Source organism: Camelus dromedarius, chromosome 17 (assembly GCF_036321535.1).
Source record: "Camelus dromedarius isolate mCamDro1 chromosome 17, mCamDro1.pat, whole genome shotgun sequence".
NCBI lineage: Eukaryota > Metazoa > Chordata > Mammalia > Artiodactyla > Camelidae > Camelus > Camelus dromedarius.
In genome coordinates, this window is record NC_087452.1 from 31432348 (window position 1) to 31449965 (window position 17618).

Genomic DNA, 17618 nt, shown 5'->3' on the forward strand with positions numbered 1-17618 from the left:
AAATAAGGCCCCAGTGGGGCTGGGCCTTGCTCAGGGTGACCAGCCAGCTGGCAGCCCATGGCTCTCCCTTGAGAAACCCAGGATACTCCGGACCAACTCCACTGAATGTCCTTAGCCTGCCATCCAGGGCTCTGTGTCCTGGGCCTGGGGCAGCCCTGGATCTCAGCATTTGTGTTGTTGACCTGGGCCCTCACCAGCCTCATTTGGAGTGGGAACTGGACAGAAGCCAGCAGAAAAAAAAAAAAAAAAAGCAGAAACCCTTTGGAAAGGAGCAGGCAGAGGCCCATCAATCTTCACTGGGAAGGCCAGGGGTTGCCAAAGTGCAAGCTCGTCTCCCAGCACCTGGTGATGTTGCACTTTAACTGGGCCCCAAGGCAAAGCCCAGGGAAGGAGCATGGAAGGCGTAATTCCAGGCATCAGTGTGAGGAGTCAGAGAACTGCTATTCCTGGTCCCTGAAATCACAGCTTCTGGGCAGTGGCCGTCCCTGCTTTGGGGAAATACCATGTCTGCTGTCAGAGGTTGCAAACCCCCAGCTGAGAAATGGAGTGGAAGGTGGAAGCCCAGGAACTGCCCCCTGAGGCCCTGACCCCAGTGGGTAAGCCCCCAGCTCCCGGTAGGACTTCTTCAGGCCCCCAAGTCCATGTATAGTTCATGTGTTTCTTTCATATGCTCATTTTAAGTATACTTTGGGCTATCTAGAAGCAAATCCCAACAGGCTTTGGCCATCAGCCCCCTAGCCTGACAGGAGTATTTACATGGGCTGGTTAAGCACGCAGATGTTGATGCCAGACAGCATGGGTTCAAGTTCCAGCTGCTCTGCCAATTACAAGATGAGTGTGATTTGGGACAAATTACCTAACCTCAGCTGTAAAGGTTGTGATAAAAGTATCCCCAAGGGCTGCTGGGAACATACATTTAGTTAATTCAGCTGAGGCACTTAGAACGGTGCCTGGCTACAGGAAGCACCTAGTCAGCTGTGGCCATTGCTGGTCCTTCCTGTACGTGCTGCCAGAGTGTCCTTTGGTCTCTGGACCTGTAGGGGGAACTGTGTGCACGGGACCCTCAGGGCACTCAGAGGGCATGGGGCCAGGCAGCTACAGAGAACAACAGGGTGGTGTGTGGGCTCCTTCCAAGCCTCCAGGTCTGCTGTGTCTCCTGAGCCCTTCTAAGGGGCAATATCTTGAGTTGCCTGCCTGCCATCCTCTCTCCCCAAAAGCAGCCAGCCTGGACTGGACATAGCCTCTCTTTAATAGAAGTCATGAGTGCTTTGACATAGGGGACCAGCTTGGATAGAGAGGTGTGGCCTTGGTAGCAGGTCATGATGCTGCCCTCCTCCTCTGCCATGGTCCCAAAGGAAGACCAATGTGCTGACCGGGGGCTCAGAAGATGTCAGGGACAATATAGTCAGTGTGAATGCCGTCAATCAGTCCATCCCCATTGTTGTGGATGAACCAGCAGGTCACCTCAGTCCCATGCCGGGGGTCCTTGCTGTAGTCTTTTTGTAAGCCCCTAAGGAGAGACAGGCCAGCTGGGGTCACCTTTTGGACCCAGCAAGACTGTACCTTCCCAGGAAGCCCACCCCACCCATGTGATCCCTGGAGGAAGCCCTGGACCAACGCTGGGAAACACCAGGGGCAGAGATGCTGGGAGAGCAGCTCACCTACCTAGTGACTGTTAGCCGGCGGTTCTTCACCACCATTGTGGCGTCTGTTTTTGTGGGGTCAGTGCCTGGATGGAGGTCGGACACTTGGTAATCAAAGGGATGGAAGAATTGTCCTGGAAAGGCACATGGAAGGCAGCCATTACCACTGGGGGCTCCCATTCCTGCCTGTAACCAGTAGGTGCTCACTGGAGGTTTAGAATTGTTAAAACATTTTTTTTCAAGGACTTGACTATTTCTGATAAATTTTGGCATCAGGAGCCACCTTTAGTTCACCTACTATAGAGAAGCAGATATATTGCCAGGTGGTTGTACCTCCTGTCTTCTTGGACCAATTTCAAAGGAATCTGGCTGAGGAGGAGGTTTGAGAGGTAGGGAGCAGGGTCTGCAGGAGGCCACAAGGAGAAGTGGTGTGGCTGATGACCCATCCCACCCAGGAGGTCTCTGGGAGTCTATTGAACCTTTCCATTTGCTAATCGGACCTCTTCTCACTCGATTCCAGGCTCACTTAAGCATCATTTTCACTGTGTGTTTGATTGCAGCTTTTTTGAGAGATAAGACCCTCAACCAAGACAAGTCCTCTTGGAAGCTCTGAGCCTTGGAGGACACGTTGGAGGTGGACCTGTCCTGGTGCCTGGCTGCACTGCTGACCCATGGTGAGTCCACTGGCTTCAACACCCCACCCCACAGCTCTGCAATTCTAGCCAGCCGTACCCAGCAGCCCATGCGTCCGCGCTGACATCCTGTGACTATCCAGCACGTAGAAGCCCAGGAAGTCCTGGTGGACAGCACTCCCCTTCCATACCCGGTGCAGGACGACCTCAAAGGTGCCCCTGTCCTCCACAGACACCACCAGGTTCCTCTTCCTGTTGATGGTCACCACCACCCTGTGGGGCCAGGTGGCCATGAGGGCAGGTGCCGCTTCACTGCACCCCCTCCAGCCAGCCATCTTTGTCCTCTGGGACCCAGCTCTCATGTCTCAACCCCTTATCTCCATATAGTTGGGTGTTACCTGCTCCATGCTCCTTCCCATGTGTTGCTATTATGTATGGGGCCCTTATAGTGTGTTAGATCCTGTGCTAAGCGCTCTGTGCAAACTGCATCATTCAATTCCCACTCTTATCCTATGAGAACTGAGGCTCAGAGAGGTTAAACAACTTGCCCAAGGTCACACAGCTGGTAAGCAGTAGAGCCAGGACTTGGACTCCAGCCTGTCCGAGTCTGTGTTCTTTGATGCCCACTCATTATCTGTGTCCTCCACATCACACTCTGCCCACCTCACTCTATAGCTCTGCTACCTCATGTTGGGCTCTGGTGCTCAGCAGAGATTGTGGGTGGAAGGAAGGAAGGAAGGGAGGGAGGGAGAGAGGGAAGGAGGGAGACATGGCAAGGCATACTAAGACAGATGTTGCAAGAGAAGCCCAGAAAATGCTGGAGTTCAGCAGAGGAAGAGACTAGGATGGCTTCACGGAAGAGGTAGGCTTTGTTTGGTGGAGATGGGGGTGGACTGAGGGCGGGAGTGTCATGGGAGCACGGACATCTAGGCAGCCAGGTCCAAAGCACGTGTCCAGGAACCACAGGGCCCGACATGTCTGCACAACCCACATGGACATCGGTCACTGACACAGCTCAGGGGGATGAGGGCCCAGCAGGCTCAAGCAGCTCTGGGCCTTTGTCTTGGCCCTCACCGCACCCACCCCTGCCTTCCCTCCCAGGCCGTGGCCCCAGCCCAGATACTCGTCCTGCCGCAGTGAGGCCTGGTCCCTCCAGGAGAACACGGGTCCACCGGAGCCAGGGTTCAGCGTAATGTTCTGAGGAGTCACTTCCAGCTGAAAGCCTGTTGCGGGGTTTGCGATCCCCAGCCGTCCAAAGTACGTGGCCTCATGCTGTCCAGGGCTTCGGGCCTCCTTGCCAATGAGCTGCCCATTCACTGAGAAGCCTGCAGTGGGTGCGAGGTGGGACATCCAGGTCAAGGAGGCCAGCTCTCTCTAGAGCCCCACCAGCTGGCCTTTGCTCCTGCCCAGCCTCCTTCCTGGGAGATGCTCCAGTCTCCACCCACTCCACGCCCTCTTTGGTCTCTGAGGGTCTCCCCTTCCCAAGGAAGGAGGCCTTTAGGACTGGTGCAGGATGCACGCAGCACCATCTCCCTCCCCTCCCACCACGCTAACTCTCCCATTCTCAGCACCCTCGTTCTGGGCCCCAAAGGAGGTCTTGCCTCCCTGAGGACAAGCCTTGGGACGGCTCCTTCTCTGTGACCCCAGATCCTGACACAGGGACAGATCACAGTAAGTGCAGGTGAATTTGTGGGGCCTCTCTGCAGAGGCCTCTGATCTGAGCAGCCAAGAAGCCCCCTCCTCATCTTCACTATCCGTACACAGCACATCTCAGGCTTTGAAACTGTCAGCTAAGAATGTGTCCACCTGTTTATCTCCCTTCCCTAAACTCCATGGGAGCAGGGACTTTGTCTCGGTTCCCTTGTCCCCAGCCCTTAGGAGGCATTCAACAAACATTAGCATGGCCTGACTGGACTGGGAGGGTGGGAGAAGCGGGTGTGGCTCCCATCAGCCAAGCCCTGCTGGGGAGGTGGGCTCCAAGGCCCCCACAGGCATGAGGAGGGGAAAGGCGGGGGCAGGGCTGCTGCATAATTTGCAGGGCTCGGTACAAAATGAAAATGAGGGGCCCCTCATTCAAAAGCTGTTAAGAATTTCAAGACATAACAGTAGAGTATTAAACCAAGAGTGGGGCTCTTCTAAGTGTAGGGTCCTGTGCGCTGCACAGGTCACATGCCTATGAAGCAGTCCCTGTATAGGGCCCAGACAGGTGGACTGGACTTGAAGGAGGCAGGTTAACTCCAGCCAGGTGATGGGTACACCGGGTGGGACGGTAGAGTCCCCAGCCACTGTTCTGTTCATGGCTGAATGTTGGGGGCAAGGGTGGAGGAGCCCAGGCCCCACCTTGTCTGGCAGAGGGTGTGATGTCACCCCTACCTGTGTCAGGGTCCTGCACCAGGTTGAGGACCACTCCAGGCTCCTCGTTGATATTGAAGCATAGGGCGTCCTTCTTCTGGGGCACGTGGATGATGAAGTGGGGGTCAGTGTCCACTGGGGGCACAGCATGGAGTCCATTAGCTTGAGCATCAGGCAGAGGGGGCCAGCCAGGGACAGGGTTCAACCAAGCAAGGGTGTCCCTCAGACCCCCCCCCGCCCCTGACGGACTCACCGTAGGTCACTTTGTTTGGCAAATGTGGGGTGTTGGAGCTGGGGCGCGTTGGAGAAGGCTGCGAGGCCGCTAACACAAATGCTGACCGGCAAGAGCAAATGGCATTTAGAAAGGAGGCAGCTGGGCCTTCCCTGGAGCTGCTGGCTCCTTTTCCAAGGTTCCTCCCACCCAGGAGGGCTGGCCTGAGGCCACAGGGGCGGGAGTGGACACAGAGCCTTTGATGCCTCTTAGGGGGTGGGAATGGCAGTGTGTCCCAGCAGGGTGGCCTGCCCCGTCTCTGTCTCCTTCCACGGGAACCTGGTGGATCTGGTGGCATAAGGTTGGGGAGGCCAGGCCCAGGTCAGGGTAAGTGTTCTGAGGGTTCCCAGTGGGAGGCCGTGAGGAGCTCTGGAACAAGGGAGGAAAGCCTTCGGCTATCATTTCCTCATCAGGCAGATGGGTGATGCCCTGGGCTTTGCTCAGGACTGAATGCACAGCCTGAGGGACGGCCATGTGGAGTAGAGGGGTAGAGATGTGTGTCATCAGAATGGCTGCCACTTACTCTTTCTGGGTCCCAGCATCTCTGTAAAGGACAATGATTGAGGACAGCGTCAGCCTCCCTACCCCACATGGAAGGCACGTGCCTCATTACCCAAGCACGCCCAGGCCCAGAGACCAATCAGGCCTGGGCCAGCCCTCTTCCTGGAGGTCCCAGCCCTCCTCATAGAGCTCAACGCTCACACATAGGGCCCCGATGAGATGAGGGTGAGGATTCAGGCTACTTGAGGGCCCCCAAGCACACAGGAGGGAGCAACTTGTAGCAAAGTGGGGAAGGGCATCTTGGGGAAGGAAGAGACCACAGGGGTGGAGCAGAAGAAATGTGGGGGCGGGGAGCATGTGCCACTTGCTTGGCCACCTGAAGCCCCTCATGAAAATCAACATGATTTAAAAACTCACCCAAGGGTGGAGAATCTGGAAAGGAAAGAAAGGAAAGAGAATTAAAGCTCAGGGGTTTTTGGATCTCAGAAGCCTCTGCATGCCCACAGCCTCCCCTCTGCAGAGCCCATACCCTCCAGAGGCTTGTCAATGATGGGCTCATGGCCGTCCTGGTCCGCCATGCCCCTGATGGTCATTGAGGTCAGCGGGGTCACGAACTGATAGTCCATTGACATCTTCAGGGCCTTGGCTGACACATTGGCCTTCTCCTCCCCCTTCAGCTTCATCCTGCGAGATAGACGCTGGCCCCAAGCCCACAGCTTGGACAACAGTAGACTTGCACTCCCTCATCCTTTCAGTCCTTTGTTCACTTATGCAACAAACCTGCACTAAGCACCTGCAGCACCCCTTTTGGGGGCTGTCTTCAAGGACCTCATAGTTTAAAGACCTCTCACAGAGAAAACCTGGAGATCTGGCCGGGCTTGGGGAGCTGCCTCAGAAATATACAGAGAATTTAACAGATGTGAGATTCCGGCAAGCGGTCTAACCTCTCTGAGCCTGGGCTTGCTCAGCATGTTGTGAGGATTCAATGAGTGTCTGGAAACAGCAGCCCCCCAGTAAAGGGCAGCCTCCCTGACTGCAGCTCAATAGGGGAAACAGTGGGCTGCCCTATGCCCCTAGTAGGCCTGCCCACGCTGTTGACTGCCTGGTTGATATTAACTTAGCAAGCAAAGTTGGAGGACAGTATATTTGACCCGCTTGCAATCTCGAAGGCCCAGAACCGCCCCTTCTCAGTCCAAAGGCCCAGAGGTTGAGGGTGCTCTGGGGTGGTGGTTCTCTCCAACACACCACCCCACTAGCCCAGCAGCCACTGGGCTCATACCGCTTGTCCAGCAGCTCCTGGATGGTGAGGTAGGCCCATAGGCGTTCGACATGGTTCTCCAGGATGTGGCCCCGCTCTTGGAGCAGTTTCTTCATCTCTTCCTCATCCACCAGGCAGGTTGTCTTGAATTCTTGGCCCTCCTGAGGGAGGTGATGGGGTGAGAGGCTGTGCACCATGGAGGGCTCTGAGGGGCACCACTGTTGTCTGGTCTCTGTAGCTCCATTCTTAGCACCCCCCTCCCACCTTTCCTGAGCCTGCTCTCCTCATCCTCATCCATCCACTCCTTCCAGCAAAAGTGCTAAGCCCCTTCTAGAAGCCAAGTTGGCCAAGGCCCTGGGGATCCCAGGGACGGAGGACTAGCCCTGCCCTCATGGAATTACTATCTCTGGGGGATGCCAAGAAGCACCCGGCCACTCCACGGTGTAGCTGTTGCCACTACACCTCACACCTCCAAATGCCCACCATGTCCCTGGGCACCAATCAACTTGTCACAGCATAAGAATGTGCCTTTCTTCCCCAGCTACAATAATGGAGGCACCGCTTCCCAAGGGCATTGCATGCACAAGGCATGGCATAAGTATATTAAATGGATTCTTTAATTTCCTCCACACAGCTTTCTAGTGCAGTGTTACCCCGGTGGTACAGAAAAGCCTAGAGAGCTGGACCCATTTGATCAAGATCACCCAGCTGGTCAGAGTGGAGCCAAAGTCTAGCTCAGTGGTCCTCACTCAGAGCCAGAGTTCTGAACCCTCTACCACACTGGACGGCTAGTGTGCATGCCCTGCAGGGCAGGTCCAGCTCTCACACCCCCGTGATCCCCCAGTGTGCACATGCACACGCGCTCTGCACTGTTGCACAAAGCTGCATGCGTAGAAGATACTTAGGAAATGGCTGTCACTTGAGAATGAAGAGGCTGGCCTCTCGCTGTCTCATGTTTTTGGAGGAATGATGTGAGGAGTAACAGGTGGTCCATTTGGGGCCAAGGGACTACAACTAGTCAAGGCCACGTAGGCCCCACTCTAGCCTGCCTCCAGGACGCCTGCATTGGAGGAATGTTCGCCTGTGAGGGGCTGTGGCATGGTAGGGTGAGGGCACTACTCTGGGGAAAGAGAGGCCCCTGGGGGCACGGGGTGGGGAGCAGTGTGGATTTGGAGCTTCTGGGTGCTGCCCAGCTTCCCCACCCTCCACCGCTCACTGTTTACCCTGTAAGCCCGCACATCTCCTTTGAAGCTGCTCAGTTTGTGGTCAGCGATGCGCCCAGCCACCATGATCTCCGAGCCTTCATAGTACTGTTTATGGTGGTGCTGGGTCAGGGCTGAGACGGTATCCTGGGGGTACAGCAACTCCACATCCGTCAGCAAGGGGTTGGCTACCTGGTCGTAGAAACCCTGCAGGGGTGGTGGGGGGTGCAGCCTCAGAGCCAGTGGGTTACCCTAGACATCTAACAGGAAACCCACTCACAAAATGGGGTGTCAGGATCACAGGCTTAGAATTTAAGTAACTGGCTTGATGTCACGCAGCTAATTCACACCCCCGCCAGAGCTTTATCTGTTCCTCTAGGCTGATGGGTATATGGCTGCCAAGGCTGTGCTCCCGTGGCACGCTGTGCATCAAGGGGCTCGGGGAGGAGAAGACCTGCAGCTGCTGGGTGGCATCATGGTCTTCATAGATCCTCTGGGCACGTCCGTTGTTCTCTAGGGACATGACCTCCAGGAAGTTCAAGTCCAAGTTGTGGCCGAAGCCCAAGTTGTAGAGCGGGAACCTGCCCTGGATGGCCTTGCGGACATTCTTGAGGATTTGAGAACGATCCGTCACCCCTGCAGCCACACATCCAGGTAGGGAAGGGATACCAGCTCACAGGCATGTGGGGCATGAAAGATCTTTGGGGCACACTCCCTGGGACCAAGCCTCTCATCTCAGACCATCTCCAGCCCCCACTGGCATCTTGAGGCAGTGCCTCTCACTGGGTCTCCTGCGTGACTGCAACAGCTACTAACAGCTCCTCTCAGACTTTGCTCATCTTCATGAATCTGATTATGCTCTAAACCCTCCCACAGCTCCTCGCCATGGCCTGTGAGGTCCTGCTGACCTTTCCACTCTGTTTCACCTACTCTGCACATGCCTGCAGTTCCTGGGCAGGCCCTGCCGGTGCACAAACCTTTTTTTGCTCAAGCTGCCCCTTCTGCTAGAGATCCCTTCCTGCTTCTCTCCACCATCCAGACTGAGCTCCAGGGTCACCTCCTCCAGGAGGACTGCTGGGACCCTGCCTGGCCCAGGTGTCTCTTTTCTGTGGTTCTACAGCCTCCTAGCACCCTGTTCTTTCGGGGCTCCTGACAGAGCATCTGCTCTTGGGTCTGTGGACGGTGAGCTCCTTAAGGGCAGAGACGTGTCTTGCTCTCTTAGTATCTCTTTTTAGTCCCTAATTCCATGCTTGGCACTCAGTCGGTGCTGAATACATAGTTCATTAAACTCAACCTAGGAGTCCTGCCTGTCCTCCTGGGCCCTGTGCAACCCTGTGTCATGCAGAAACTTCCCGTTTCCCAACTCAAGACAGAAGAACACCTCGGAGCTCCTGCAGACTTTATGATCTGAACTGTTTTTAGACCAGTGCTTGCTTGGCTTTACCCTGAGCCTTTCTACCCCTGACAGCATCCCCAGTGGTTGGGTTTCCAAGTTCAGCTTGAATGCCTTTGGTAATGTAGAGATCACCACCTCCCAAGGTGGCCCTCGGGGCACTTACCCTCTGTGGGCTCGCCGTCTGTCAACATGATGAGAATGGAGGCATGGTTGCTGAGTTCTGGGAGGCTTCCCTGAGCTTTGTTCAAGATCTCAATTCCCTGGAGCAAACCATCATTCATGTTTGTAGCTGTAAAAAAAGAGAAAGCAGATCAGTGTATGCCCTCAATCTGAGAGGACAGAGGTGACATCAAGGTGGCCCCATACCCCTGCCCTTACACCCGGCCAGGGAGAAACGCCGCACGAAGTTCTGAGCCGCGTCCAGATTGGCGGCGGTTGCCTGCACCAGCGAGTCCCTCCATGACACCACTGCAGACCCAAAGAGGACCAGGTTGAAGTAGTCCCCTGGCCGCATGTCCCCCAGGATTTTAAGGAGTGCCTCCTTGGTCTGTAAGGACAGGACAGTCAGTAGAGGGACAGGGCCCCAGGATTGTGCCTCCTGTCACCTCCAGATACCCATTTCAGAGGTCCACAGGGTAGAGTTACATAGTGGACAAGCAGGAGGGGATGGACAGGACAGCCAGGTGGTGCCAGGAGAGAGGCGTCCTGCTGGGCCCTGGGGTATCTGAGGGGGATGGAGAATGTCAAGGGATCCAGTGTGGGGAGAGGACATGACCAGGAGTTCGAGTGGGGCAGGATTAAGACAGAGGACCCCAAGGGGCTGAGTTTCTAAAACTCTGCTTGTCCAGCCATGGTTACACTGCACCCTAGGGTACGCCAAGTGCTGTGGGAGTGGGCTGTGCCCTGCTGTGAGCCATCTTCCATGGACCACTATCATCAACCCCGCTCGCCTAGGGTGCAGGTCTCCACTTCCAAGCACACTCCCACTGGTCAGCCCCATGACCCTGTGGGAACTGTCAACATGCCTGTTTTTTGCCATTGAGGGGAACGGAATGCTCTCGCCCTCTGTTGCACAGGGAGGAAGTGGCTGATTCCAGATCCCCCCACCAGGATTTCCTATTAAATCAACCTGCCTATGACCAGGAGCAGAAAGCCCAAACCCAGACTCTGGAGACAAAACCAGTGTGGGGTGGGTGATGGAGCTGAAGAAGCTTCTGCTGGGTTAACCATTTAGAGGAAGCACAGTTTACCTGCTTCAATTTCTGGCCTTCCATGGAGGAGCTGATGTCAATCACAAAAACCACGTTCTTGTTCAGTTTCGTCAGGTTTTGCGGGGCAAAGAAGTGGGCAAAGTGGTTATTGGTGACCTGAAACACAAAGGGATGAGTGAAGCCTCTCTCCCAAGCTCCCTTGCCGGCCTTCTGAGGCTTGGGCTGGAAGCTTCCGGCTCACCAGGAGGTCGCAGAGCTTGTCCCGATTGACATCATAGGTCACCTTGAAGTCCCCTTTCAGCAAGGTCGTAGAGCATGAAGGGCAAGATTGCTGCTGGCCCACTGTGGGGCGGAAAAGCACGTGACCCTGGAACCAGCAAGGGTGTGAGCATTACTTGTTTGCAAAGACAACATAAGATGTGTGTGCGCGCGTGTGCGTCTGTGTGTGTGTGTGTTTGTGTGTGTTGCGTAGGCATAGGAATGAGTCTGGTGGGAGGTACACCCCTGTAGCTGGTGGGAGAGAAGACCTGTTTCTTTTGTTAGATGCTTCTGAATTATTGGGACTTTCTACAGTGAGCATCATCACTTTGGGTACATGATATAAACAAAATAATAGTGCGTGAGAGCCCAAGAGACATTGGTCAATTCAAACTGTCAAGTGAAAAAAGCAAATCTATGGCACTGTGCTGGAAAACGGAGCCTGCCTGGATAGACCAAAAGCAGGTGCTGGAAGGAAGGCCCAGAGTGGGAGGTGAGGTCTGGCTGGACTTGGTGCTGGTGCTCAGGGAAATTAAGGGTGGTTTGTCCTCGATACATTTCTATACTTCTGTACTCCTCCCATTTTCTTTAAAGAACTTTTTATTTTCACTTCTTGTTTGGTATAAAAGTAAGATATGCTCATTTAAAAATTTTTTGGAAAGAATTATTAGGAAGACAAAGACTCATCCCCTTGGCTCCCTGCTAAAAGCAAGCCTGTTTGCTAACACTCTAGGGTGTCAGATCTGTTGCTGTTGTTGTTTTTTGGGGGGAGGAAATTAGGCTTATTGATTGATTGATTGATTAAATGGAGGTTTTGGGGCTTGAGCCCAGGACCTCATGCATGCTAAGCACGTACTCTACCACTGAGCTATACCTTCCCCACTTAGGGTATCATATTTCGTTTCAAAGGAACCCCTCCAAAACTGTGAGAAACATTTCTTTTAAGTGAGTTGTTATGGAGTCACTGCCAAAAGTGGGTGGGAAATAAACAGTTTGCTCCTGGCTCCAGTTGAGTGCAAATTAGGGCACTAGCTGGTATCACCCACCCGTGTGCCACACTCCTCTGGTACCCGGGATAGGACCAAGCAGGGGGCTTCTGGAATTCCTGCAGATAGGTGGAAAGTGATGAGTGGCAAGTGGCTGGTAGGCCAAAGGCCTTTCCAAACTTAATCGTGTTTCTGAGAACACTAGAGTTTGGAATCCTGATCACAACAGCACCTGAAGTTTGCACGCATGCCCTATGCTTTCTCACGGGCAAAGAGGAAACTGAGCCATCAGGCAAGGCAGCAACTCTCCCCAGACCAGGCAGCCGGCATCAGCACCCTCCCCAGCCAGAGCACACAGGCTTTGGCCAAGTGCTCTGAGAGCTAGGAGGGTGGAGTTCCCCCATCTCTCACCCCTAGGTTGGCCTGCATCCCCTACTTGGTTGGGCCAAGATGAGAAGTCCCTGAGGGCTTGCCACCCCCCAGCCATCCCACACACCTTTTTCCCTGAGAAGGACTTCTTGATCAGTTGGGCTGCCTGTTCCTTGCTGAGGAAGGAGGCCTGGGCATCCAGCTTGCTGATCCCCTGGGGCTCGAAGATGTCTACGTCAATCTGTGGCATTGAAGCAAATCCTGCACCAAGGCTCCCACTGGGGAGCCATCATCAAGTCTCAGCCAAAAGCCTACGTTTATCCCGGCCACCTCCTGTGTGTACCATCCACCCAATTCTCAGCATAGGGCCTGGCATGACATAGGCACTCCAAAAACATTGGCCAAATGAAGGTGTGCATGCCTGTGCCCCTCAATTCCACCACCACTAAGGTGCCAGTGACACCCACAGCCCCTCAGGCTGCTCCAGACTTTCTGGTTTACAAACTACCTGGACATTCAATATCTCTCATGATCCCTGTGGCAGTCCTGGGACAGGCAGAACCCTCATTTATAACAGTTGAGCAAGCCAAGGCTCAGAGAGAAGGAAGAGGTTGGAGTTCCCTGCCCACGAAGAGCCATCAGAGCCCACTCTGAGGAGCCAGTCCCCTCCCTGCATGCTCAGCCCTGGGACAGCACATGGTGGGTGCCAAACCAACGCTCGGAGCCACAGTGAGGGAGAGGCAGGGGCTCAGATCCTGCGACCTCGCCCCTGCATGTGGTCACCTGCGATCTACCTCAAAATGCTGCACGAGCTGCTTGGGCTTGACCTTGATGATGATGTCATACTGCATAAACCGTCGCCTCAGCACCTCCTCGTAGGTCAGCCGGAACGTGGCCTTGCTCCGGGGACCGACAGTGATGTGGATGGCGAACTGCTCCATCGTTCTCCCCGAGGCCCTGGACATGCCACCAAGGGCAACAACAGACAGGCAAAAGGTAAATGACTTGGGTCCTTGTCACCTAAAGCATGGTCCTCAGAATCAACTTCTCTTATTTTAGGGCTGCTCCCAGATTTCCTTGACCCGCGCCCTTGTCTTAGCCGGCTGGTCTGGGTCAGGCCCCACTTCTCCAGTGGTGGGTCTGGGAGACGGCAGGTCAACACCAACCTGTGGCAGCAGTGGGTTTGGGCTGTTTGCTCATTGCCCATCAGCCTGGGGCGGCTCTCTACCCAAGACCACCTGGCAGCCCTCAGCTCTTTCTTGGCGGGGAGGCAGCACCAGAGACTGGGCCAGCAGGGCCCAGAGCTCACCTGACGAGGCCGGCGTTCTCTCCTGAGATGGCTGCTTTCCGGTACTGCTTCCAGGCAGTCACTTTGTCCTTTATGTCCCCAACAAATGTGTTTTCATCTGCTGTGCTACAGTGGGGAAGAAGCCCTCAGGGAGGTGCCCCTCCCTGACCACACAGGGCCTTTGTATCAGGGGACCTCCCAGCCCCGAGTGCTGAGGAGCCTCCCACTGCCCCAAGAGTTGCTCAGGGGCCCCACGGCTGGGAGATGGGGGTCATGGGGTCCAGCAAGAAGCCATGGGTGCTGCCTTTGTTCCTTGGGCCCTAGGCTGAAAACAGACTGTCAGAGATTCCAGTTTGCTCTCCAAGATGGGAGCCCAAAGCAGACCTAAAGGGTTTTTCTGGACCTCAGAGCTGGAGGTGGCCTGTGGCCCTTGGGGCTAAGGGGGAGGACTGCACTATCTGGCCATGCTGAGCCATGGTCTCAGGGTGGGCCTGGTGAGCCAGGTGGGGCACGCACATGGCAAAGTCACTAATGAAGGCTGTCCTGGGGATTTCCACATCGAAGGCCACTTCCTTGGCTTCATTGGCGCTGTTGACCACTTGGCTGGTGATGACATAGTGGGCAAAGCGAGAGGTGACTTTGCAGTTGACTTTCAAACTCCGGATGACCACGCCGTCGACACTCTAAAGTGAAATGGGAGGGAGGTGACCTGGGATGGGGCCTCTGAGCCATGAGAGACCTCGGCACCCAGCTCTCACATGGGGGCCACTCTGGATGCTTGAGACTGGGCCGTGGGGCTTGAGGTGGGTGGGAAAGCCCCCATTTCCAGGAGACAGGAGTCCCTCTGCCCAGGCACACACCCCTGAAGCAGGGTGTGGGGGACATAGGCGTAAGAATGGCCCTACCACAGACCCCTTTGCCAAGACTCTCACTCACTGTGTCCACAGGCTGTCGATTCTGTAAAACAAAAGCAAGGCAAATGTGAATGTGAATGCACAGGGGACCATACCCTACCTATTAAGGGATGGAAGTGGGACACAGCCTCTGCTCCCTCCCGCATGCTGCTGGGAGGTCTCCTCTCCATTCTGAGGAAGTCGAGGTAGGTGGGGATAGTCTCAGTCCCTGGGGCCCCATCCAGGCTCAGCTGCCTGTTCCTAACCCAAAGGTTTACCCACATACCTTAATGCCTTTGGGACTGCCTGTGGGTGACCCCTGAGCAGGCACGGCCTGCAGGGCGAGGAGGGACACCAGGCACAGGCAGAACAGCCCCCGCAGCCCCATGGTGCCGTCCACGGTCTCGAGGCTCCTTCTGCTGCCTTGTCACTTCACTCAGACCAGTAATCAATAAAATGCTGGATAAACATGGATTAAACATTAGACAAGGTAAAGGCAAATATTATACTTGGGAGATCAAAAATTGACGGTGAAAGCTTTCTCCTTGGTTGGGGGGGTGGGTGTGGTTCTCAGTTGTGTAAACTCCTGACCAGACTCAGACTGTGCCCCTTGGTGTAGACTGCACTCAGCCAACGTGAACTGTGAAGACCCAGATGGCTCATTTATTCCTGGGTCTGGCACAGGGGCAACACCAGTGACACGGTGGCGGGTGTCAAGAAGCCACAGTTTAAAAATGGATTTCTCAGCTTCATTAGGTGTTACTTTCAAAATCCTTTAAGCAGAAGCAAAACTTTTGGACAGTCCCACTTTGGCCCGGGAAGGAGACACAGTGGCTTGGAACGTGTCTGCCCACATCCTTCTTTCTGATGGCACCAACTCTAGTAGTTCATAATGGGTGCATAATTGGTGACCCATGCTTTAGGACAGTTGTTTTATCTCTCTGGACCTTCTTGCCCAGATTTGGAAAGAAGAGTGGAAGTAAGCCTCATTGTTCCTTCTGGGCAGGGGTGCTTGGCAGGTATGGTGAAGACAAAGATGAATGCCATGCTTTTGTGATGGAGGGCAGATTATGAGCCATGTGTTGCTCTAAGCCCTTTATGATCTAATTTTATCCTCATGATGTCCCTGGGACATCGGTCCCACAACAAGTAAAAGAGCAGGTATTCAAACTCAGACCTTTCAGACCCCAAGGCCCAAGCCTGTCATGTTAACGACAGGTAGGCCCTCTGCATTATTACGAAGAAAAGAGAAGCAGTCAAAGACCCTAGAGACTCATCTCGTACCTGCAATTTCTTAATTTTTATGCACAAACCCTCCCTGACCCTCATAAGTCTCAGCACACTGGACAGACATGACCCCTGGTCAATCCACTCTGTGGCCCTGGTTAGGATGGACTGGTGGCCATGACCCCGATATGGTGACAGGGCTCAGAGGCCTGTTTGATCTGTTTGCTTGTCCTGGACTTTGTCTCACAAAGCAACTACTGGGAAAAGGTTTATTGTCCCCAGGCCAGAAATGCCCTTCTGGCCTGTTTTCTGGCCTTTATGGAAGATGAGAGGGATCAACATGAAATTATACATTGGAGTTTCTGCTGATTTCCTGCACAGTATCAACTGAGCCCTGTGTTGGGCTGGGCACAGTGCCAGGGACCATAATGACAAAACTCAAGTGCCTTGATGCATTCAGTGAGCTGATGCCTTGGGAAAATGAGTCAGACAAGTTAGAGGAAGCCCAGTGAATCCCAGGAGTGGCCAGAAGCTAAAGAGGAGCCTGAGGGAGCTGTAGAAATCTGGAAGAGGTGAAGCCCATCTCCCACAGGGCCTTGAAGAAGGCTCCTGGAGGAGGTGTCTGGGAAACAGAGCTGTGCTTGGGAAGGAAGTGAGGGTGGGGGGACAGGAAGAGAAAAGCAGACGGGTAAGGGTGAAGCGCTACTGGGAAAGGTTCAGGTGTCTGTGTGAAGAGAGTGGGGAGGGAGGCTGGGAAGTAGTTTGGGATGGGTCTGAAAGTGACCTGTCTTTTGGGTAGGAAACAATGATATTTGAGCAAGTACATGGCAAGATCAAGACTGCGTTGTTAGGAGATGGCTAGCACCCAGCCTGCTTCATAGAAGGTGCTAGAAACACATTTGTATGACCTGGGGAGGAGAAAGGGTATGGAGAGCGCTAACAGTGACTAGCACCTGGCCCACTTCTCCTCATCTTTTGTGTCCTAATTCATTTACTGCTTATACCTACTCAGGTCCTCCATGATCTGGCCCCTACCGACCCTTCCATCTCACCCAGCCCGTGGCCCTCTGTGACTCTCAGCTGCAGCCGTAGAGGCTTTTTCCTGATCCATGTAGGTGGGTAATCTTTCACCCATTCATTCATCAGCCCCCAGTTCATCCACTCACACCTGCTGTATGCCAACCCCATGCCAACCGCTGGGTTTGGGGTGTTGAAGCTGGCAGGCCCAGCCTAGTGCTCAGGGAATTCACACTGCAGTGTGGAGGTGAAGTCACAAAACAAGTCCATTGGGCCTTAGCACATGGTTGCTCTCTCTGCCTTGAAGAAATTTTCCTTCAAACTTCAGCTCATGCAATAATTGCTTGAGACAACCTCCGCTGGAGGTCCAGGCTGGACCTGGTGACTTTTCTGCATGGCATTGCCCTCAGCGGTGTCAACTGAAATAAATGCACAACCTTAAAGTTGAGAGTTATGTTTTATTCAGTGGACAATTCTGAGGACTCAGCCCAGGATGACAGCCTCTCAGATTACTCTGAGGGACTGCTCCGAAGAGGTAGGGGAGGAGCTAGGATATATAGGAGCTTTACAACAAAGACCAGGTAGTTGGAACATTAAAAGATTATTTGTTAACTTAAGAAAACCAGATACCTCAAGTTAAAGTATTTAGCGCTTTTCTATGTATAGGAGGAAGCAAACATTTGGGCTCATTGAATTCATTCCTTTGACAAGCACCTAGCTGTCTAGGGCCAGTATCCTGTCCTTTCTTATTCTGAGTCCCCTCAGAGGGCACCATTGTGAGTGGCTGCAGAGGCCGGGCTGCAGCTGGTCTTTGCTGTGGGATGGCGGCAGCGGCTGATGACTTGATGGCTTCAGCATTCTTTGTTTACTGATGTGGTTTGCAGTATTTTCCGTTCACAGAGGCAAGGATAACTTGTTAGTATGCTTGTTTGGTCAACGGCCTTCTCCCTCTTCAGCTGTAAGCCCCACAGGGGCAGGACTTTGTCTTGTTCACTCTGTGCCTCCAGGGCAGGGCACCCATCTTGCACCATGTGGACCCACTCCAAATGTCTGTCAAGTGAATGATAGATTTGATGAAGAGCAAATTAGAGAGGTTAAAAGCAGAGCACAGAAC

The 17618-nt window shown here is 54.1% G+C and overlaps 2 protein-coding genes across 2 annotated transcripts in view; one reads left to right on the forward strand and one right to left on the reverse strand.

The window, feature by feature from the left end:
- Positions 1–1234: 1234 nt before the first annotated feature.
- ITIH1 (inter-alpha-trypsin inhibitor heavy chain 1) lies at positions 1235–14684 on the reverse strand. Its single transcript, XM_010985177.3, has 22 exons — positions 14547–14684; positions 14304–14324; positions 13884–14050; positions 13389–13493; positions 12874–13036; positions 12207–12320; positions 10708–10833; positions 10506–10622; positions 9634–9802; positions 9419–9544; positions 8314–8495; positions 7881–8066; positions 6679–6818; positions 5929–6083; positions 5817–5831; positions 5422–5442; positions 4881–4961; positions 4649–4762; positions 3399–3600; positions 2376–2548; positions 1666–1777; positions 1235–1510 (listed from the first exon to the last, which is right to left on the reverse strand). The coding sequence occupies exons 1-22, from the start codon at positions 14646–14648 to the stop codon at positions 1381–1383; spliced, it is 2721 nt and encodes a 906-aa protein (XP_010983479.1). The 5' UTR covers positions 14649–14684; the 3' UTR covers positions 1235–1380.
- Positions 8310–17618, forward strand: part of NEK4 (NIMA related kinase 4) — a 49150-nt gene continuing 39841 nt past the window's right edge. The window contains exon 1 of the mRNA XM_031470525.2: positions 8310–8513. The gene's annotated coding sequence lies outside the window, so the exon portion shown is untranslated. The remainder of the gene's footprint in view (positions 8514–17618) is intronic.

What these genes read in the sequence shown, in the direction of transcription:
- ITIH1 (XM_010985177.3), bottom strand. Translation starts at nt 14,648, where the DNA reads ATGGGGCTGCGGGGGCTGTTCTGCCTGTGCCTGGTGTCCCTCCTCGCC. An exon ending in GAGATGTGCGGGCTTACAGG is followed by an intron (nt 6,819 to 7,880) that starts GTAAACAGTGAG and finishes CACCTCCCTCAG; the next exon opens with GAGGGCCAAGAATTCAAGAC. An exon ending in GATGCTGGGACCCAGAAAGA is followed by an intron (nt 4,962 to 5,421) that starts GTAAGTGGCAGC and finishes CTTGCCGGTCAG; the next exon opens with CATTTGTGTTAGCGGCCTCG.